This window comes from Phasianus colchicus, chromosome 13, assembly GCF_987193195.1.
Source record: "Phasianus colchicus chromosome 13, bPhaCol1.hap1.1, whole genome shotgun sequence".
NCBI classification, from domain to species: Eukaryota; Metazoa; Chordata; class Aves; order Galliformes; family Phasianidae; genus Phasianus; species Phasianus colchicus.
This window is the reverse complement of record NC_143448.1, coordinates 239573-262561: the sequence shown is the minus strand read 5'-3', so window position 1 is coordinate 262561 and position 22989 is coordinate 239573. Positions and strand designations below refer to the sequence as shown.

Genomic DNA, 22989 nt, shown 5'->3' with positions numbered 1-22989 from the left:
CATCAGCTGAGGGCCAGAAGGGAGGTATTCTTGGCCATCCTAAATGCCACCACAGCCCTGTGCTTGGGGCTCCCAGTGTGCCTTTTGCACCTGTCCCCATGGAGCACGTCGTGTCCTTCTGCTGACCAAATGGATGAGCTAAAACAGAAGAGCCAGATCTTCCTCTCTGCTCCATCTGTGGCATAGTCTGGAGTTGAAGGCATTACAAAGCTATGACATATTTACATTCTTTCACTGATGACACCTTACTAGTTTGCTCTGGGCTCTTATGAGAGTGGCATCAGAAGTAGTCTAGGGTCATGCCAGTTCCCAGCTGACAGAAAGATGGCAAACATTGTCCTTATTCTAAACACGAGGAAGTAAGAGGACATGAGTAATTACAGAGCTGTCATTCTTACTTCAATGCCTAGTAAATTTATGGAGAAAATGGTGCTGGGAGTTACTGAAAAACACCTGAAGGACAATTCTGTCATTGGTCACAGCCAACACAAGCTCATGAGGGGAAGATCCTGTTTAACATAATGTCCCTTTATGACAACATCACCCATTGAGTTGACCAAGGGAAGCCAGTTGAGGTTATCCTTGAGGATTTCAATAGAGTATAGAGAGAATAGTTTGACACTATTTCTCACAACATCCTTCTGGGCCAAATGTCCCACATACAGCTATGCAGAAATGTAATGTGATGAGTGAGCAGTTGGCCAATAGGTCGGACCTATTGTCAGCTGTGCTCTCCAGGGATATCCTGGATCTTGTATGCCCTGCTGTGCTGTCCCTGCAACAGATACTGCAGTGGAAAAGGCCCCCAAAGGGGACAAGGGCCTGAAACATCAGGCTCCTCTCTGTCTGCATTGGGCACCTTCCACTTCCTCCTCGTGATCAGGAAGCCAGGAACAGACACTGTTGGTCTCCTCTATTTGCCATTGCCATTCACTCTCACCTGGCTGCTCTGCCATCCCAAGGAAGAGCTCAGGGCACACCCACAGAGGGCAGTTGCTCTTTTTTGTCTCCTCTCCCATCTATCATGAAGACTCGTGCTACAGTCCAGTTGTGTTCCTGTGATCCAAATAAGAGCTCAGGCCTGCAAGTGTACAAAGCTATGTAGCCCAGCACATACTGGTGTTCTCATCAGTGTAAAATCACATAAGAAAACATCCTATTCAGGAGGCATTATTGGATTCAGTGCATCCATGGTATCTATGAAGGTGGCACATAATCATTGGACCCATTATGGGTAGCTAAGTTATCCAAGCAGCATGGATACTCCTGGACATGTCTTTCCTGAAGGCCCTGTGCTGCATTTGCAGCTGCATGTGAGTGTGCTGGACAGCCCAGGGAACTGGCATGACACTAGGCTGCTTCTGATGTCATTCACATGAGAGCACATAGAAAACTGAGGCTTCTTCAGATGAAGAACAAAGATGTGTGTCAGCTCTGTAGTGCCTTGAGCTCCAGAATAGGCAGCAGATGGAGAACAGAGGAAGATCTGCCTCTTCTTTTGTGAGCTCATCCATTTAGTCAGCTGAATAACTCTGCCTGCTCCACGGAGATGAGTAAAAAAGACATACTCCAGTGCCCTAAACGCAGTGGTCTGTTGTCATTTAGGATGGCCAAGAATAGCTCTAACCCCTCTCTGGCCCTCAGCTGATGCTCAGGAAGGAGGTGTCTGTCTCAGGGATTTCCCACACACTTCACAAGCACTGGCACACATCCAGGAGCACCGCAGGCACCTTGGTCATCACCCAGGGTCTGTGTGTGAGCAACTGACTCTCCACTGGAGGACCAAGGACTCAGAGCAGGAGCTCACATGCAGGCAACTCCTTGTGCACATCTGAACTGAACCAGAGAAATCGCAAACCCATTTCCACCATAGAGTTTCCATCTAGGGATGAGATGCCCGCACTGCCTCGGCTGGATCACTGCCCTGCCCAGGGCAAGTCCACCCCTCCCTGTCCTTGCCTGTGTGCTCTTTTTGTTACAGCAACACTCACTGAAGGGCTAACCGTATGTCTGGAATTGGTCCTTGTCCAGTGGGCATTTGGTGGTTAATGCAGCAGATTTCAGAGTACAATCATGACACTGCTGTCTTTTAGGAGCTGTTGGCCACGGAGACCCAGGGACATCTCAGGAGAGATCATCGGGAGGTTAGAAATCACATCCTCTGCTGCTGAGCTGTTCTGGGCTCCCGGGACACAGGGAGCTCCTACAAGTGGGCAGTGCTGCAGAGACACAGCTCTGACTAAGAGCAGCTCCCATGTACTCTGCATCAGTACTAGCAGCACGTTCTGAGGTGACATGAAGATAGAAGAGAAAGGAGAGAGGGATTACAGGATGTGTGGGGTGTGAGCAGGCTGCGACCTCACTGCAGGAGCATTGCTTTCAGCCATTGACACAGTAAGTCTCTCACCATAGGTAATGCAAACACTTTTCTAAGAGGGATCACCAAATCTGGCACATCCCAGTGCAGATCAGGCTGCATACACTCTGTGTTTCTTTATCACGGAATAAAAGCTGTTCCAGCTGAGGTCTTCAGCGTCAGAGCACAGCCCTGAGGGCACATCAAGAGAGAACCCTAAAGTGCATTTTACCTCTCTGCTTTCCTTTAACGTATATATTCTTTCAATAAAGCCATGGGAGTTCTCTTAGGTTCCCTTTTTCACTTGAAAAAATGAACATGCACTTAGATAGTGCCCTGCAGACAGGGTGGGTTCTGGACAGCAAATAGGAATGCAGAGCGTTTGGGCTGGTGTCTGTATGCTCAGTCAGGGAAATGACAGGAAAACAGCCCTCAGGATGAAAATCTGCAGACCACAGAGATATGATCAGGGAATTACCCCCTTCAGTGCTGGGACCTTCCTCTGAGCAAGCTCCCACCTAGAAACGCCTCTGCCCACATGGCCATGGGGTCCGATGCATGAACCACCTCCTGTGCAGGCAGAGCTCCAGCACAGCAGAGCAGCATCTCCCCAGGCACGTGTCCATCACCCCCTGCAGTGCACAGGGGCTGGGAGCCACTGTGTGGGGCTGTGGGCAATGCAGTCTGTGAGGCTGGGAAGGAGCTGGCTTTCCCTTAATGAGATGCCATCAGTAGGACACAGCTCCCTGAGGTGCCCTCCAGAGCCATGAGCTGACGTTCAGAATGCAAATCTTTCCCATAGCCTGGACAACAAATTTGAGGGAAGTAGCAGAGAGATGCAATATGCAAGGAAGTGCTGTGGGGCTGGTAAAATGAATGTTAGGTTTCCTTTGCAATACGTGTGGTGATGAGGCACTGCTGAAGTACGTTGAGAAATGAGGAATATTCCGTGACGGGAGTGGATTCCTCTGCTCTCAGCTGTGTCGGCCTTCTTTTCACAATGTTTTGGGAGTGTAATCCTTCTCCCTCTTCAAAACTGACAAGCTCAGAGCTATTAGAAACAAGCCCAACCAGCTGCCCTTTCTCCGCACTAAGCAGACATGAATCCTTTTGCCTCTCAGGTCTCATAGGCATTCATACTGAGTACAGCAGAAGTGCTCCAAATTTCTCAATTCAGCAAACACAGAGTGAGAGGAGGGAGTGCAGAAGAACTATCACTGCAACTTCCATTTGTGATCCACATATTTTTGGCATAAAGTCCACAGATGCTGACAAGCACCTCCATATTGGAATTTAGTTTGTGTGACACATTTTGAAAAGAAAACCTTTCCCTACACGACCACATTTCCCTGTCCCTATGGGGACAAGACTGCTTCCTGAAGAGAAAAAGTGCAGAAGCCCTCAAGGCAAACTCAACGTCAAGAAAAGTAGCTCACATTATTGGGGTTGAATGAACATTTTCCACACTGAAATCTCTGTCTTTAACTTTTGTACTCCTTGGACAGGTTATTGTGGCAAAAGGCAGCAGATGCCCAACAGCAGCTCCATCAGCGAGTTCCTCCTGCTGGCGTTGGCAGACACGCGGCAGCTGCAGCTCCTGCACTTCTGGCTCTTGCTGGGCATCTACCTGGCTGCCCTCCTGGGCAACGGCCTCATCAGCACAGCCGTAGCCTGCCACCACCGCCTGCACACCCCCATGGACTTCTTCCTCCTCAACCTCGCCCTCCTCGACCTGGGCTGCATCTCCACCACTCTCCCCAAAGCCATGGCCAATGCCCTCTGGGACACCAGGCACATCTCCTATGCTGGATGTGCTGCACAGGTCTTTTTCTTTTTGTTTTTGTTATCAGCAGAGTATTGCATTCTCACCATCATGTCCTATGACCGCTACGTTGCCATCTGCAAGCCCCTGCACTACGGGACCTTGATGGACAGCAGAGCTTGTGCCACCATGGCAGCAGCTGCCTGGGGCACTGGGGTTCTCTTTGCTCTGCTGCACACTGCCAATACATTTTCACTGCCTCTCTGCGAAGGCAGTGCAGTGGATCAGTTCTTCTGTGAAATCCCCCAGATCCTCAAGCTCTCCTCCTCAGAATCAGACTACCTCATGGAAATTGGACTTACTGTCCTTAGAGTTCTTGCCTTTTTTGGTTGTTTTATATTCATTGTTGTGTCCTATGTGCAGATCTTCAGGGCTTTGCTGAGGATGCCCTCTGAGCAGGGACGGCACAAAGCCTTCTCCACGTGCCTCCCTCACCTGGCCGTGGTCTCCCTCTTTCTCAGCACTGATTTTTTTGCCTACCTGAAGTCACCCTCTCTGTTGTCCCTTTTACTGAACCTGGTGGTGTCATTTCTGTACTCGGTGGTGCCTCCAACACTGAACCCCCTCATCTATAGCATGAGGAACCAGGAGCTCAAGGATGCAGTGAGGAAAATGATGTCATGGACAAATTCCATCTATGGCAAACAGGCTCAGACTCTAATGTGAATGATACAAATTGTTTTTTACAGGTTCTCACATCAATTATATACACTCACAAGTTTCCTTTTTTACCTTTCCTATCAGCCTTTACAACTTTCCCATTTGCCTTTTCATGTTGACAAAGTATTCCACAAACATTCCTTTTCCGTGCAGACAGGCAGTAACCCAATCAGAGCTGTGCACCATTCCTTTTACTTTTCTTCTAGAGATATCCTTTGTTCTCAGCCTTGCTTTCTCATGCTGCTTGTCTTGCTCCACCACTTCTGCTCTAAATAGTCTATCTTGTATTCCCACATCCACCAGGGATAAACTTCTCATCTGTCTCTACAAATAATTCTAAGTCTGTCCAGTAACAGGCTTACATTATGATTTTTAATGTTTATAATATTTATTTATATTAATAGATACGTTTTTCTCTGCTGTTCGTGTGTGTGTGTGTGTGTGTGAGTATCAGTAGTGGTTATCATGGTCCTATACAAGTGTTTGGCTTCCTTCCACTTGTACTGAGGCATCACCATGCTCTCTTTCTCCTGGAGCCCATATGAACTCTGGGTCAGTGCTGACTCTACCACAGCCTCTGTGTTATCTTTCTGTATCTGTAGGGAAATGAGATGCCAGCAGGCACTGTGGAGGCAGTGGGGATGCAGCAGACCCAGGACAGGAGGCTGAAGGAAGATTCCTCAGGCATACCTGTGCACACACAGTGCCTTTGGAAATGTTCCATTGTCATTCCAAGCATTTTGCACACCCGCAGACTCTCAGGGAGAGGATTTATCAGCACTCATCCCTGTCGACCTGGGTCTGCTGCCCACTCTGATCAGCATAGCCAGCACAGTGTCATCATCAGATCAGATCAGAGGAGGGATGGAGTCTGATGGGAGTTGATGTGCTCATAAAATCTCCCTGAAGAATCAAGTACGACCAGGACCCCATGACCTTGCTGCTGTTGCTCAGTCTCTGTCCCAGGCAGAAGTCCTTGTGACAGTCTCCCAACCCTCAAGCTGGCCATTACCCCAAAGTCAACCATGGTACAAGATGAGTGTGCTGGGGGACAGATGGAACATCAGAGTCTGGTTGTGACCATTCAAAGGGTAATCCCTCTGCTCAGTCCATGCAAGGACGTCAGCCTCTGAGAGCCCACAAGAGGAGGGAGCTGGCAGAGGTGATCCTGGAGCCCTGGAGACCACCCCATGCCTGTGGGGCTATGAAGCAGGGTGCCTCAGGGCACAGATCCAGCAAAGCTTCCTGTTGTGTGAACAGAAAGGAGACACTGCCCAAGGAAGCTAGCAGCAGATCCAGACCTCATGCCAGTGATTTCCAGCAGCACTTTTCACTGTAATCTGCTGAGGGCTGAGGGCTGAAATGGGACCATTCCACATTCTCCCTGGGCTCAGTGCCTTCACTGGGGAGTGGGCAGCCTGACCGCACCCTCTCCCAGCCCAGAGCTCAACGGAGTTCAGAACAGGGATGTCTGTGAGCTGTATAGGATATGTTGGAGCTGGGCAGGGAACAGCCTGTGGGGGAGGCTGCTGGAGCAGAAGGTCAGTGCATGCTGACAGGGGCTGTGCTGGGGGCACATCTCTGTACCACTGCACGCATGCTGCCCCACACAGTGCCTGCACTGAGCTCCCTGTGGGGCGGTGGGGGAGGGCTATTCTGCAGAGGGGAAGGCATATGGAGCCTCATGCTGCGGGGCTGGGACCCCAAAATCACCCTGGAACTCAGCACCCAGCTGCGCTGTGCTCACCTTGCCTGGCTCCCAGGTGCCCCTCCTCAACAGGATAGGGGAGAAAACACAACTCAACAATTCCTGGGTTGAGGGAAAAGGTGCTTTCTTCTTTCCTTGCTTAAAACCCAGTGACAATAAACTGTGCGTGTTTATGGCTACATATCAAATGCAGGCTTTTTCCTGCAAACTTTGGAACAGCTGATGAATTCAGCGTCCCTTTCACCTTAATATATTAATTGAAACAACGCCTAACCCACAACACATTTGACTAATAGTTTACATAATTTAAATCATTTCCAAGACAGAAATCTGCTCACAGTCAGTTAGGATTTCACATCCTTCATATTTCTTACCTATTTACTGTAATTAAAGTGATTTGCTGTGTTTGTATTTAAGTTTTGTTCTCTCACCTTGTTTGAAGGGTGAGAAAAGGGCCCCACAGTAAAAGAGTAGAAGGTGAGAAAAGGGCTTCACAGGGACTGAGGATAGGGGTAGTTAGAGATAGCTTATAGAAGCAAGAATGTAGAGATTGTTAAAGAAATAAGGGATGGCAGACACTGGGTCTGGGATAGTGAAGGGGATGAAGGCCATACTGATAAGGCTTGAGAACAACCCAAGGACATTTGGCAGGAAGGTGATGAGATGTCCACAGGGCAAGAAGAAACAGGTTTGGGGGGATGTCCCCATGGAATAAGAGCTGTTCCAGATGAGTACAGCAGAAGTGCTCCGAATTTCTCAATTCCGCAAACCCTCCATGGACACACTGAGTGAGAGGAGGGAGTGCAGAAAAAACTATCACTGCAACTTCCATTTGTAACCCACATATTTCTGGCTTTGAGTCCACAGATGCTGACAAGCACTTCTCTATTAGAGTTTACTTCTTGTGATACATTTTGGAAAGAAAACCTTTCCCTACATGACCACATTTCCCTGTCCCTATGGGGACAAGACTGCTTCCTGGAGAGAAAAAGTGCAGAAGCCCTCAAGGCAAACTCAACGTCAAGAAATGTGGCTCACATAACTGGGGTTAACTGAAAATTTTCCACACTGAATTCCCTGTCTTTAACTTTTGTACTCCTTGGACAGGTTCTTGTGGCAAGAGGCAGCAGATGCCCAACAGCAGCTCCATCAGCGAGTTCCTCCTGCTGGCGTTGGCAGACACGCGGCAGCTGCAGCTCCTGCACTTCTGGCTCTTGCTGGGCATCTACCTGGCTGCCCTCCTGGGCAACGGCCTCATCAGCACAGCCGTAGCCTGCCACCACCGCCTGCACACCCCCATGGACTTCTTCCTCCTCAACCTCGCCCTCCTCGACCTGGGCTGCATCTCCACCACTCTCCCCAAAGCCATGGCCAATGCCCTCTGGGGCACCAGGCACATCTCCTATGCTGGATGCGCTGCTCAGGTCTTTTTCTTTCTCTTCTTCATCTCAGCAGAATATTGCATTCTCACCATCATGTCTTATGACTGCTACATTGCCATCTGCAAGCCCCTGCACTATGGGACCTTGGTGGACAGTAGAGCTTGTGCTACTATGGCAGCAGCTGCCTGGGGCACTGGGGTCCTTAATTCCCTGCTGCACACTGCCAATACATTTTCACTGCCTCTTTGCCAAGGCAGTGCCATCAATCAGTTCTTCTGTGAAATCCCCCAGTTTCTCAAGCTCTCCTGCTCACAGTCCTACCTCAAAGAAATTTGGCTTCTTGTGGTCAGTGCCTCTTTAGCATCTGGGTGCTTTGTATTCATTGTTTTGTCCTATGTGCAGATCTTCAGGGCCGTGCTGAGGATGCCCTCTGAGCAGGGACGGCACAAAGCCTTCTCCACGTGCCTCCCTCACCTGGCCGTGGTCTCTCTGTTTCTCTGCACTGTAGTATTTGCCCACCTGAAGCCCCCCTCCATCTCTTCCCGGTCCCTGGATCTGACAGTGGCATTTCTGTACTCGGTACTTCGGCCTTGAGTAGAGTGTAAGCAAACCCAGCGTAAAGGGTAAGGAAAAGCCAAGGTAAAGTATGAGTGACCCCAAAGGAAAGGTTGATTAAACTCAGAGTATGTTGTGAGTACATGCAGGGTGAAGTGTAAGTGCTCAGCAAAGTATGAGTAAGCCTGAGGTAAAGCGTGAGTAAACTGAGAGTAATGTGTGAGTAAACCTGGAGAAGATTGTGAATACACCCAGAGTAGAGTCTGAATCAAACCTGGAGAAAAGTCAGAGTAAAGCAGGAGTAAAGTATCAATAAACCCAGAGTAAAGTGTCAGGTAATCAGAAGTAAAGTGTGAGTAAAACTGGTGTAACGTGTGAATAAATCTTAAAGGAAGGTGTGAGTACTCTCTGAATAGAGTGTGAGTACACCAGTTGTGCAGTGTGAGTAAAACCTGGAGTAAAGTAAGAATAAAGCATGAGTAATTCTTGTGTCAGTAAGTAAATTGTGAGTAAAACATGAAGATGAGAGAACACCTGGAGTATGGTGTGAGAAAACTAAGAGTAAACATGGAGAAAAGTGTGAGTAAACTTGAAGTCTGAGGAAACCTGGAATAAAGTGTGAGTAAAACCCAGAGTAAATTGTGAGTACACCCAGCATACAGTGTGACTAAAACCCAGAGAAAAGTAAGAGTAAACCTGGAGTAAAGAGTTAGTACCGACGGTGCAGACTACTCATGCTTTTCTCCAGATTTACTCACACTCTTCTTTGTGATTACTCACACTTTAGTTCTGCTTTTCTCACACTCTGCACTGGGTGCATTCACAGTATGGTTTTTCTCACACTTTATTTCGTGTTAACTCAGTTACTTCAGAATCACACACACTCCACTCTCAGTGTACACACACATCAGGTTTCCTCAAACTTTTCTTCAGGTTTACTCACACTCTTCTCTGGGTTTACTCAAACATTATTCCGGGTTTACCCTGATTTTACTCTGTGTAAACTCATACTTTACTCCGGGTTTACTCTTACTTTCCTCTGGTTTTTACTTTATGTTTTTTTTTTTTTCTTTAGGGTTATTCACACTTTTCTTTGGATTTCCTCACGTTACTCCGGATGTACTCACACACTACTCAGGGTATTCTCACACCTTACATTGGATCTTATTCTAACTTTACACCACATTTACTCACACTGTTCTCCGGCTGTACTCACACTTCATACTGTGTGTTCCCACATCTTACTTTGGATTTTACTCACACTTTACTCCAGATTTTACATTTCAATCCAGATGTACTCACTCTTTACTCTGGGTTTACTCTCAGTTTTCAATTTACTCACACTTTTCTCCTGGCTTATTCAGTCTATTTTTCTTTTTTCACACTCTACTCCGGGTGTTCTTATGCTTTACTCCGGGTTTACACATGCTTTACTCAGGGTTTACTCACACATGACTCCAGGTTTGCTCACACTTGACTCCAGCATCGCTCACTCTTGTATGCAGGTTTACAAACAGTCAGGTTTATTCACACTTGACTTCAGCTTTACACAAAATTTACTCTGGGCTTACTTGCACTTTATGTCAGATTTACTCAGACCTTACTTGACGTTTACTGACTCACTACTTTGATTGTACTCACAGTTTACTCCGGGTTTACACACAGTTTATCATCAAATCATTGAATCATCTATCAGTCTGGGTTGAAAAGGACCACAATGATCATCTTGCTTCAACCCCACTGCCATGGGCAGGGTCACCAACCACCAGACCAAGCTGTCCAGAGTCACATCCAGCCTGGCCTTGAATGCCTCCAGGGATGGGGCATCCACAACCTCCTTGGACAACCAATCCCTGTGTTTCACCCTCTGACTGAAAAAGGCCACAATGAGGTCTGCCTGCAGCCTTCTCTTCTCCAAGCTAAACAAGCCCAGCTCCCTCAACCTTTCCTCGTAGGAGAGATGCCCCAGCCTTCTGATCACCTTAGTGGCCCTCCTCTGGACCTGCTCCAAGAGCTCCACGTCCTTTCTGTACTGTAGCCCCAGGCCTGGATGTAGTACTGCAGATGGGGCCTCACAAGAGCTGAGTAGAGGGGGACAATCACCTCCCTCTCCCTGATGGCCACTCCTTTTGTTAATGCAGCCCAGAACACAGTTGGCCTTCCGGGCTGCAAGTGCACACTGCTGGCTCATGCCCACCTTCTCATCCACCAGGACTCCAAAGTCCTTCTCCACAGGACTGCTCTCAAGGAGATCCTCCCCCAGTTTGTATAAACACCTGGGATTGTCCTGGGCCAAGTTCATCACCTTGTGTTTGGCCTTGATGAACCTCATTAGTTTCACATGGGGCCACTTCTCCAGCCTGTCCAGGTCCCTCTGGATGGCTTTCCTTCCCTCCAATGGATCGACGGCACTGCTCAGCTTGGTGTCATCAGCAAACCTGAAGGGGGTGCACTTGATGCCATCATCTACGTTGCTGATGAAGATGATGAAGAGCAGCATAGACAAGACGGATCCCTGAGGGACACTGCTTGTGACCACCTCCACCGTGACACAGAGCTATTGATCACAAAACTTTAGCTGCATCCATTTCATGGTTTTATACTTTTCTTATTGGTATTACACATCATAATGTCATGTAAAGCATGGGTAATTAAAGAGCTAATGTTCCAGTTCACTGGACCGGCAACTTTACAGATACCTGGTAATCAGAAGAGAAGAAGAGCTGCATATCCCTGGGTATTTCATGGTCAGAGAGGAAGATGAGCCATAAAATAAAATAGAATATCAGTCAAATGTGTTGTGGGTTAGGTGTCGTTGCCAATAATATATTAAGGTGAAAGGGACGCTGAATGCCATATCCATTCCAGAGTGTGCAGAAAAAAAAATAAACAAAACAAACCAAAACAAAACAAACCTGCATTTGATATGGAGCCATTAACACTCACAACTTGTTGTAATGGGGTTTTAAGCAAGGAAAGAATAAAGCGCTTTGTGCCTCAACCCAGGAATTGTTGAATTGTGCTACCTCCCCTGTCCTGTTGAGGAGGGACAGTGACAGAGCAGCACGGGGGACACCTGGGAGCCGGGCAAGGTGAGCACAGCACAGCTGGGTGCTGAGTTCCAGGGTGATTCTGAGGCCCCAGCCCCACAGCATGAGGCTCCATGTGCCTTCCCCTCTGCAGGACAGCCTGGCCCCACCGCCCCACAGGCAGCCCCTGGCAGCTCAGTGCAGGCACTGTGTGGGGCAGCATGCGTGCAGTGCTACACAGATGGGCCCCCAGCACAGCCCCTGATATCGTATATCTTCCTTCTCACAACACCTACTTCCTCCCCTTTATTTCATCTTCCTCTTCATCACAGTGTACCTTGGCTCACCTTTCCGCTCTTTTCCCTCAATATGGCAAATATCCATTGCTTGTCTTGCCAGAATCAGCAACTTTCTTTCTTGGTGCACTACAACTGCAAACAGTTGATACCAAACCCAAGAACAAGTCCTTGCACCTCGTGCAGGCAAAGAAAAAAAGCAGTTCATTGTGATTTCAGTGCTTCTGTGAAACAGGATTGTTGATAAAAACAGGGCTGTTCACACATGAAGCAAAGCTAAACTGGGAAGATTTAAGATGAGCACGCACTGATTCCATTTGCTAATGTAATATATTGGTCCTTAGGCTAATGCATAGATCCTGTTTGCTTATCAAGCCTATATCAGCTCCATGGTGCCTGCTGGCAGCTCATTTGCCTGCAAATACAGTGATGGAACACAGAGGCTATGAGAGAGTCAGCACTGACCCAGAGTTCCTATGGGCTCCAGATGAAAGAGAGCAGGGTGATGCCTCTCTAAAAGTGAAAGGAATTGTAACAACCCCACTAAAGAGAATTATACACACACATATATATATGAACCACAAAGAAAAATGTAGCTATTAATATAATTAATTATTATAAACAATAAAAAAAAACATAATGTAGGTGTGTTATGGGACAGACTGGGAGTCAATTGTATAGACAGGTAAGAAGTTTATCCCTGGTGAAATGTGACCACGGCATCATTTTCCTCACTGCATCTTTCAGCTCCTGGTTCCTCATGCTGTAGATGAGGGGGTTCACAGCTGGAGGCACCACTGAGCACAGAAATGACACCAACAGATCCATAAAAGGGGAGGAGATGGAGGGGGGTCTCAGGTAGGCAAGCATCACAGTGCTGAGAAAGAGGGAGACAACGGCCATGTGAGGGAGGCACGTGGAGAAGGCTTTGTGCCGTCCCTGCTCAGAGGGCATCCTCAGCACGGCCCTGAAGATCTGCACATAGGACAAAACAATAAACACAAAACACACAAATATGGCAAGAACACTAAACACAATAAATCCAGTTTCCCTGAGGTAGTCTGATTCTGAGCAGGCGAGCTTGAGGATCTGGGGGATTTCACAGAACAACTGATCCACAGCATTGCCTCGGTACAGTGGCTGAGAAAATGTGTTGGCAGTGTGCAGCACAGCATTTAGAACCCCAGTGCCCCAGGCAGCTGCTGCCATGGTGGCACAAGCTCTGCTGTCCATCAAGGTCCCATAATGAAGCGGCTTGCAGATGGCAACGTAGCGGTCATAGGACATGATGGTGAGAATGCAATACTCTGCTGACATGAGAAAGACAAACAGAAAAGCCTGGGCAACACACCCTGACTAGGAAATGTGCCTGGTGCCCCAGAGGGCATTGGCCATGGCTTTGGGCAGAGTGGTGGAGATGCAGCCCAGGTCGAGAAGGGCGAGGTTGAGGAGGAAGAAGTCCATGGGAGTGTGCAGGCGGTGGTGGCAGGCTACGGCTGTGCTGATGAGGCCGTTGCCCAGGAGGGCAGCCAGGTAGATGCCCAGCAAGAGCCAGAAGTGCAGGAGCTGCAGCTGCCGCGTGTCTGCCAACGCCAGCAGGAGGAACTCGCTGATGGAGCTGCTGTTGGGCATCTGCAGTTCCTGGGCATGGAGTCCTGTGCCGACTGCAGAAGATAATGATGAGTCAAGATCATTCTCAGAGACGCTCCTCCTGCTACACTATAAAAGAATTGTCTTCCTCTATGGAAAATGTCCATTTAACTCTTTAACTTGAATTTATTTTCCTGAGCTTCACCATCCCTTAAGAGGTAGAAGATAAAGGAGCTCTTACTTTCCTCTCATCTCCTAATCATACCTCAGACTCCTGGATATTTTCCTCCTATGAGCAATTTCCATGCCTCATATCTTTACCCCATCTGCACTCACAGTGCCCTTCCCTACCTCAGTGCTCTTAAAGTTTTGTTAGGGAAAGCTGCTGGTTTGCAGGATAAGTGCATTATTCATGTCTGCAGAGAATTATGGCAATTTTGCTGGTGCTGTCCTTTGGGAGAAGAGAGGTTGAAAGCACATGAGGAGGTTGTTCATATAAGTGCAGATTGAAAAATGTACAGTTCAGGATTCTGAGAGATGCGCTCATATGTCACAGTTTCTTTCAGATTTCTGCCACCAACTCTTTCCCTTTACCTAAGAACAGGAAATGGAAAATCCCTGCCCTGTCTTTTTTCTTGAAAAGTGCCTTTGCAAACACTCTGGAGTGCAGTGTATCTGCGATCCCCTTGCCCCAGGCAGCAGCTGTGGCAGCAGAAGGCCCCTGGCCTGCCATGGGACTCTTTCTCCCCACACGTCTCCCTGCAGTGCCTGGGCAGCTCCCCAGGCAGGCTGAGCGCTGAGTGCTGAGTGCTGAGTGCTGAGTGCTGAGTGCTGAGTGCTGAGTGCTGAGCCTGGCAGGCGGCAGCGTCAAAGCCTGCAGTGAGACTTACCTTGTCAAAGGCTGTGAGCAATGCTCCTGCAGTGAGCTCAACACCTGCTCACACCGTACACATCCTATAAGCTCTCTGTCCTTTCTCTCCTCTCCTCCTGTCACCTGCAGGCTGTGCTGTGCAGAAGAGCTGCTCCTGGGCACAGCTGTCTCTCTGCAGCGCTGCCCACTTGTAGGAGCTCCCTGTGTCCCAGGAGCCCGCCCCAGCTCAGCAGCAGAGGATGTCATTTTCTCTTCCTCACTGCTCTCCCTGGAGATGCCCTTGGGGCTGCGGGGCTGACAGCTCCTGATAGACAACAGGGTCATCTCTGCAAAACGTGCTTTGAAGTCAGATGAATTAATCACCAGTAGACAGGCTGATTCCAGAAGCATTGTTTGTCCTAAAAAATTGTGTGTGCCTAGCGAAGCTGCAAATGCCCCATCTGCTGTCATGGTTTTATGACTCTTGTTATCAGTATTCCATATAATAACATAATGTAAAGCACAGGGAATTAAAGAGTTAATACTCCAGTTCTGTGGATGGACAACTTTATGGATATCTGTTTCTCAGGAAAGAAGAGGAACTGCCTTTCCCGAGGACTCTGAGTTCAGAGGGGAAGAGAAGCCATGGGAGGAAGTCCCGGGATCTCTCACTTGCTCGCTGCCTGGCAGTGTGTGGCTGCGTGCCCCAGCCGTGTGCCTTCAGTTCAATGTAAGACTGTTGTTTTCAGAAACTCACTCTCTCATTATATTTGATTTATTACCCTAAATTCCAATTTTATTTTATAACATTGTGTTATCTTAGGTTCCAATATCATATTTAGTAAAAATAAGTTTCCTCCTTAGATCTTTGCCGCTGTTTTTTATTATTTTTATTATTATTTCTTTATATATTAGTATATTGCATTATATTGCATTATATTGCATTATATTGCATTATATTGCATTATATTGCATTATATTACATTATATTATATTATATTATAGTTTTAGTTTAGTTTAGTTTAGTTTAGTTTAGTTTAGTTTAATTTCTTTATTTTTTGGCCAGTGGGACTGCAAGCTTTCTGCCCTCTGTCACAGACACACACTGATCTAGATAACTCCGTAACAAGACAACACACTCAGTCATATGCTCTGCTTTTATGATGGGCATGGGGAGCCAAACGTTGGACCTGATGATCACTATCGGTCCTTCCCATTGTGGGTTGTCCCAGGATTCCATGACAGTGGGTACAAGCACGGTGATGTTGGATCACTGTGCTGTCACAGTGGGTAGGAGTTCAGTGACAGCATAGTCACGGTGTTGTCTCGGTAGTGTGGAGAGCAGTGATGTCAGAATTACTGAGTTGTGGCAGTGGTCAGTATTGCAGTGATGTCAGAGTCACTGTGCTGTAAAGGAGAGACAAGCTCAGTGATTTCAGCTCCACTGTGTTGTCACAGCTGATATGAGCACAGTGGTGTTGCAGTCAGACAGGAGCTCTGCATGTGGGTGAGCATCAAACACGGCATCCCCAGAACCAAATGCTACCAGTGAGGAAATGGTGCCTCTACCTTGGGCCTGGGAGATCTGAAGTTCAAAGTTCTGTTGTGATTGAATTATTTCTCCAGATTGAGCCCTTCTCACATCCCACATCCTGGCATGAGACACACTGCCCACATGGCACTTGGGCCTCACGGCATCCCTGCACCCCATGCAGAGTCTGGGAACTGCTGTGCCCTGGTCTTTCATTTGACATCAGACAAACCTCCATCCCACTGCCCCAGGAAGGGCCCTGAGCCAGCAGGAGGGACACGATCTCCCTGCCAAGGCTCTGGGGATCAGGCCTTGGCCTTTCTGCTTCACAAGACAAAGGAGGCTTTGCTCAGCATCACAGCCACCATCCCAGTGCCTTGGTCTGCCTGCAATCATGGCTTCCAATTATCTGCTCTAACAAGTCCCTGGGGAAGCTGGCTTGTCAATGGCCCTCAGTGGGGCCCATTAATACTCCAAGAAACTTCACTGTTCCTTCTGACTTGGTCTTCTTGAGCACTTCATGCAATCTTCTCTGTGCACTGGAGGTTGATGGGCTCAGCAGCAAATGCCCCGTGGGGCCCATTACAACCTGAAGAGCCCTCCTGTGCCTTGTGCCTTCCTGTCATCTTCTTCAGCTGTTCAGAACTTGTACACCAAACTGGACACTGGTATCTGGAGAGAGTTTGAAGAGGAAGAGAACAATGGGCATTTAAGAATTCAATTTATTTATTTACAGTTAGGTTTGAACAATAATCTAAACCAGCACTTGGCTATTGATATTGACCCACGATGTCCCCTAATGAGCTTTGCTCTGTCACTGTTTGGACAAATGTTTTCCTCAACTTCCCTACACCATTTCTCCTCCCATTGGCCCGATAGGACTGTCATCTCTTTTCCTCCCATCACACTTCTCCTCTGCAGTCATGCGCTCAGTGTTAAACCTCCTTTACACCAATTCCCACTGGTTTTCCACAGAGAACCAGCTGCACAAGGGTAATGAAAGATTTTTTTTTTTTTTTTTCTTTTTTCCAAGCAGACAGAAGGAAATGTGATGCAATTGAAAGAACAATAAAACACAGTGGTCAACTGCGTGCCTTATCCAAACTTCATCTAATGAGGTTTGCCTTTCACAAGGAATATTTGTACAAGAAACAAGTTAGATAGAGATTGGAAGGGATAGATAGAATCAGAGTTAAGGAGTTGAGAAGAGTCCATCAGACTTGAGAGAGATGGAGCAAATTCCAGTAATCTCCCTGAGTGTGATAGGTCAGCCAGATATTTGGGAGGTATATGAGTGAAGAACAAGCAAGGTATGGGGAAATCTGGAGAGCAGTGGGAAAAGCATGTGTCTAGATGGCCTGATGAAAACTTGCCTTGAACCATGGTCATTGACTGAGGAGAGCTGGAGACACCTGCAGGATGAGGGACATCAAATACGCAGCAGGGTAGAGCAGCGGTGGACGCTGGGCATTGGTCACAGGGCATTGGCACTGGCACCACTGTCTGTGTTCCTGTGCCTGAAGGCATCTGTGTCCTGAAAACACAGTTCTGGAAAACACTGTCCCTTTAGGGAAAATAAACAAACAAACAATCCAACAAATAAATGAATAAATAAAAGACACGCTATCCCCTCAAATATGAGTGTTTTCAGGTTACAAAGAGAGAGAGAGCACATGAGAATATTTGAAGTTGTGATGTTTTAACACATTTATATCCACTCCCACTTGCAGTCTCCTTTCTGTGCTGAGGATCTGAAATGTAGAGGCACAACTCTGCATCATGCCTTCTCTGCATCTTCTAGCTATGGAGATGGACTTCTTACATCATTTCTGAATAATAGAACAAGGATAAATGATAAAAAAGAAAAAGAGAGTTTTACATTAGACATTTGGAAAGAATTTCTAACATTCCATGGATCATGATGTGAGGCATGGAGCTGGTGTGGAACAAGTAGCTCAGGGAATGTACCTGAAAAAATACTTGAAGTCATCCATGTCCTGCTAACACACTTCTGGAAAACATTGTCTTCAAGAAAAACTAAAAACAGAAAAAGACACAAAATAAACCAAAAGACAAGCGTTTTCATCCTAAAAATAGCGAGGACTCACGAGATTATTAGAAGTTGAGAAGTGTGTTAGCATGTTTTTATGGATTTCTATCTTTGTCTTCAAAGCATTCTTTCAATTCCATTGGCATTAATGAACATCGTTCAGACTTACAGCTTCACAAAGAAGAGAAGATCCTTTTGTGTCTTGCATGGAGCCTGGTGCCCCCAGAATTTCCCTGCCCAGAGCTGTTCATGACATCTCTCAGTCTTTGCACTGAGTCACACGGTGGTTCTGATCTCTTTTCATGTTCTCAGACTTTGTTTTAGATGATCACATGCAGCACAGCACGCTTCATGCCCTGTAAGATCTGCTGTCTGCCCATCAGCAATAGGCCATGAGGGTGTAATATCACAAGCTAAGCCAGGCTGGAAGGGAATTTGGAGGATGTGTGCTGTCCAAGCCATCACAAAGAGGAACAGACCAAGTTGTTCAGCATTTGCTCCTGATGGATTTTGAAAACCTCCATGTGTAGAGACTGCAGAGCCTCATTGGGTGACCTGCACCAGTCCTTGTATCAGCTTGTGGTGAAAATGGTGCTTTTCTGATGCACAGGCTGAACCTCTCCTCTCTCACCTCCCACACATGGGCCTGGCTCTGTGCTCTCCATCACCTCCTCAAAGGTTCTGGCAGGCTGCAGTCAGATCCCCTTCAGCCTTCTCTTCTCCAGGCTGGACAAGCTCAGCTCCATCCCCCTATCCACACAGGTGAAGTGTTCCAGCCTCAATCATTCTGTTTGAATCTTCCCAAATCCTCTCCAGCTTGCTGTCGTATTTCTTGTGTTGGGGATTTGAAACGTGGAGGCACTACTCTGCATTATGTGTTCTCTCCATCTTCTAGCTATGGTCTTGTTCATATAACAAAGCTGGAGACTTTTTACTTGATTTCCAAATCATAGGACATGGAAGAATGGCAATAAAGCAAAAGAGAGATTTACATTAGGCATTTGGAACACATTCCTAACATTCCATAGATCATGATGTGAGGCATGGAATAAACAGCTTTGTTGTGCATACCCCATCCTTGGAGATATTCAAGATGTCAAAAGCCCAAGCATCCTGATCTACTGGGTGACAGCACTGCACACAGCAAGGGAGATTGAACTGCACAATCTTTAAGGTCCTTCCAACCCAAACCATTCAAGGATTCTGCAATTTCTGTCAGTCTCTTCCAACTCGGGATCCAGTTTGCTTAGGTATTCCCTGATCACCTCTACTTTCACTAACAGTACATCTGCCTTGCATCAACATTTCCCACCTGTCTCTCACACCTAGGATTCCTAGGAGGCCAGTCCAACTAATAAACAGTGAGGTCAGGAAGGAAATGAGGATCAGAGACTTTTCCATGTCCTGTCTCACCAGGTTCCCTGCCCTATTTTACTGTGGGCCCACAGTCTCCCTAGCCTTCTTTTGGTCACTTACATATTCCTACAAGCCCTTCTTGTCTGTGATATGCCTGGGCACATTCAATTGCAGTTGAACTCTGACATTCTTATACTCATCTCAGCAGGTATGCTGAACAAAGTCTCTGCATTGCTGCCAGGTGATTTCTTGTTTCCACTTCCTGTATGCTTCCTTTCTGTGTTTGGGTTTGACCAGGTCAATCTTTCCCAGTCATTCAGCAATTCAGACATTCTTACTTGGCTTCCTCTTCCTTGGAATGGATTTATTCTGTTTGGAAGCAGTGATACATAGTTACCACATTTTTTGACCCTATGCGCCTCAGAGCCTTACCCTGCTGGACTGTACCCCCACAGACACTTGAAGAAGCCAAGGTGTCTCTCCTGAAGCCCAAAGCTGAGCTTGTCTTTTGTCCTCCCATCCACACTCCTCAGCTCCACCATCCCATGGCCACTGCAGCCCAGATTCACTTTCACATTCACATTCCCCACAAGCCCTTCCTTGCAAATTAGCATGTGATCCAGCAGGGCACCACTCCTCATAGGTTCCTCTACAGATTTTCCTTTTATATTATAGTGCTTTTATATCATTTTTAGGTTCATTTTATACAAAAAGGATTGGAGGCTGAAATCTAAAAGGGGTTTTCAACTTTGAACGCAGCTCTGAGACTCCAGAGTTCTTATCAATCATTTGTTTTGTGTACAGTCACACTGAATGCGCTTTCAGTCTGTCCTTCCCCGAAGGATGGAACAAGATGAAATAAACGTCTCTTTCTGCAGACTTGAATAATGCACTTATCCTGCAAACAGACAGATTTCTCAAACACTAATTTAAGTGCACAGAGGCTGGGGTTGGGGGCTCTAAGAGCAGTTGGAGTAAAGATATGAGGCATAGAAAGAGCTCCTAAGATGATAATATTCAAATGGCATAAGAATACAAAATGAAAGAAGTAAGAGTTCCTTAAGCCTCTCCTTCTTAAGGGATGCTGAAGATCATGAAGTTAAGCACAAGTTATGGATTTAAATGAGCATTTTCCCCAGGAGAAAGAATAAACATGGTCTTGACTTATCATTATCTTCCGCACTGTGAACAGGACTCCATGCCCAGGAACTGCAGATGCCCAACAGCAGCTCCATCAGCAAGTTCCTCCTGCTGGTGTTGGCAGACACGTGGCAGCTGCAGCTCCTGCACTCCTGGCTCTTGCTGGGCATCTACCTGGCTGCCCTCCTGGGCAACGGCCTCATCAGCACAGCCGTAGCCTGCCACCACCGCCTGCACACCCCCATGGACTTCTTCCTCCTCAACCTTGCCCTCCTCGACCTGGGCTGCATCTCCACCACTCTCCCCAAAGCCAGGGCTTGTGGAGAGCGTGATTGAGACCTGGCTGGCTGAGAAAGGCCACACAGACAGTATTCGGCTAATGAGACGAGAGTCCTTGAGCAATGTAACAGGATGTAAACAAGGCTAACGAGGAGACAGTCCTTGAGCAAACTAACAGGATGTGTAGGAAGGCAGGAGAATGTAGAAATAAGAAAGATGTATGGCATGGTCTAATCACAAAAAGTACAAAGAAGGGCTGGGGCAACAAGTAGCTGAAGAGCCTATCAGGAGCTCAGGCTTTGCAATATGTATGAGCTTCATTAGCGCCAACATAAATGCACGCAACCTTCTGATTAAAGTTGAGACTTTCTGATCAATTCTGTGGTTGTGTGTTTGTCTCCCGCCGAGCTCCGACAATGGCCAATGCCCTCTGGGGCACCAGGCACATCTCGTACGCAGGATGTGCTGCTCAGACCTTTATGTTTGTCTTTCTGCTATCGGCAGAGTATTGCATTCTCACCATCATGTCCTATGACTGCTACGTTGCCATCTGCAAGCCCCTGCACTACGGGACCTTGATGGACAGCAGAGCTTGTGCCACCATGGCAGCAGCTGCCTGGGGCACTGGGGTTCTCTATTCCCTGCTGCACACTGCCAATACATTTTCACTGCCTCTCTGCCAAGGCAATGCTGTGGATCAGTTCTTCTGTGAAATCCCCCAGATACTCAAGCTCTCCTGCTCAGAATCCTACCTCCGGGAAGTTGGACTTATCATGGCTGGTGTCCTTGTCTTATTTGGGTGTTTTTTATTCATAGTGCTGTCCTACATGCAGATCTTCAGGGCCGTGCTGAGGATGCCCTCTGAGCAGGGACGGCACAAAGCCTTCTCCACATGCCTCCCTGACATGGCCGTGGTCTCCCTGTTTCTCAGCACTGCTTTTTTTGCCCATCTGAGGCCTGCCTCCCTCTCCTCCCCATCCCTGGACCTGGTAGTGTCATTTCTGTACTCGGTGGTGCCTCCAGCAATGAACCCCCTCATTTACAGCATGAGGAACCAGGAGCTCAAGGGTGCCGTCAGGAAAGTTATCCGTTATACATTGTTTCTCCATCAAAACGATGTTCATCATACCCTCAAGACTGCAAAGAAGTTAGGCAAAGTGTGATCGATTTTATGTGATGTTTCCATTTTTTCTTCATATTTCTTTGTCATACTTAAAATAAATTTAATTCCAATTAAATAATATTCATCATCAGTCTTTTTGTTACTTATTTTTACTTCCATGTGTTGAACCTATTGTACTTAAGGAACCAGGTTCTATGAATAGATAAAGAAATCAACACAGCATCATTTGTTTTGCCTCCCATCCAGTATGGATCATCAGCAGAAGGTCATGAACTAAGACACAAATGCCACAAGGAGCAGCAGTGTCCCTGAGGGATGTTCATCACAGCCTGGAGGGGACTTTCTGCTGCCTTTGAATTGTGCTGCTGCTTCCCTGGAGCCACGGCCATGGGCAGCAGCAGGACGTGGCCTTTTCAGTGCTGCTCTCTTTATGTTCCCAACTGCTCTCTTGTGTCCATGCATTTGTGTCAGCTCTCAGTTCTGGTGCAATTGGTGACAGTGCTGTTGTCTCTATGGTGGCATCCCTTTGGCTGCAGGCAGGCAGGCAGTGTGCAGGAGTGTGCCACAGCTGGCCACCCTGCTGAGACCATCATAACAGAAGGGGCTGCTCAGGGCAGGGCCAGAGGGCTGAACACCCCTTCCAAATCTGTGCCAGGAATACAGCCAAGGAGTTGCCCTCGGGAAAGTCCTCTTGCTTTCCAGGGGTTCTGCATGGTGCAAAGTCCCAGGGTGATCAATGAGGACAAAAGGATGGATGAGAGCTCCCTTCTTGGTTGTACATGGCCCAGCAAATGGTAACGGGTCTTGAACATGTCTCTGTGGGACTGTCCCTACTGTGGTGGGACTAATGGCAGATGCTGTCCTGGACAGGAATTTGAAGCATCCTGGAGATGCCAGGGGATCTCCAGGGACAGTGTAAGAGACTGTGTCAGTATAAGGCAAAGAATAGTTCCTTATGCAATAACAGACCACTGATTCAAAGGAACAGGGGAGTCTGAGGAACCCACAGGCAAATGAAGGCTCTGCAGTGGTGCTGCTGAGCCAACTGGGCAGATGGAGAGAGACTCAACAATAGAGATCCCATCCAGTTGGGACTGCCTCCACCCTGAGCAGCACAGGGTCAGCCCGGAGTCCAAGGGCACCACAGCTCCCTCGCTCTGCAGAGCAGCTCCACCAGCTCAGGGCCCTGCACAGAGCATGGGGAGGGAAGCAGGAGGGAACAGGGAGCTTCTGCCAGGCCAGCAAGGACACACTGCCCTGGA

General features: G+C 47.6%; 2 protein-coding genes across 2 annotated transcripts; both read left to right on the top strand.

The window, feature by feature from the left end:
* The first annotated feature begins 7676 nt into the window (after window positions 1–7676).
* On the top strand, window positions 7677–8522 carry LOC116237101 (olfactory receptor 14J1-like). The gene has a single exon (XM_031606049.2). It carries the CDS (start codon window positions 7677–7679, stop codon window positions 8520–8522), a length of 846 nt encoding a protein of 281 aa, XP_031461909.2.
* Window positions 8523–21128: 12606 nt separating this feature from the next.
* On the top strand, window positions 21129–21767 carry LOC149916077 (olfactory receptor 14J1-like). Its single transcript, XM_090149601.1, has one exon. The coding sequence runs from the start codon at window positions 21129–21131 to the stop codon at window positions 21765–21767; it is 639 nt and encodes a 212-aa protein (XP_090005727.1).
* The last annotated feature ends 1222 nt before the right edge of the window (window positions 21768–22989 follow it).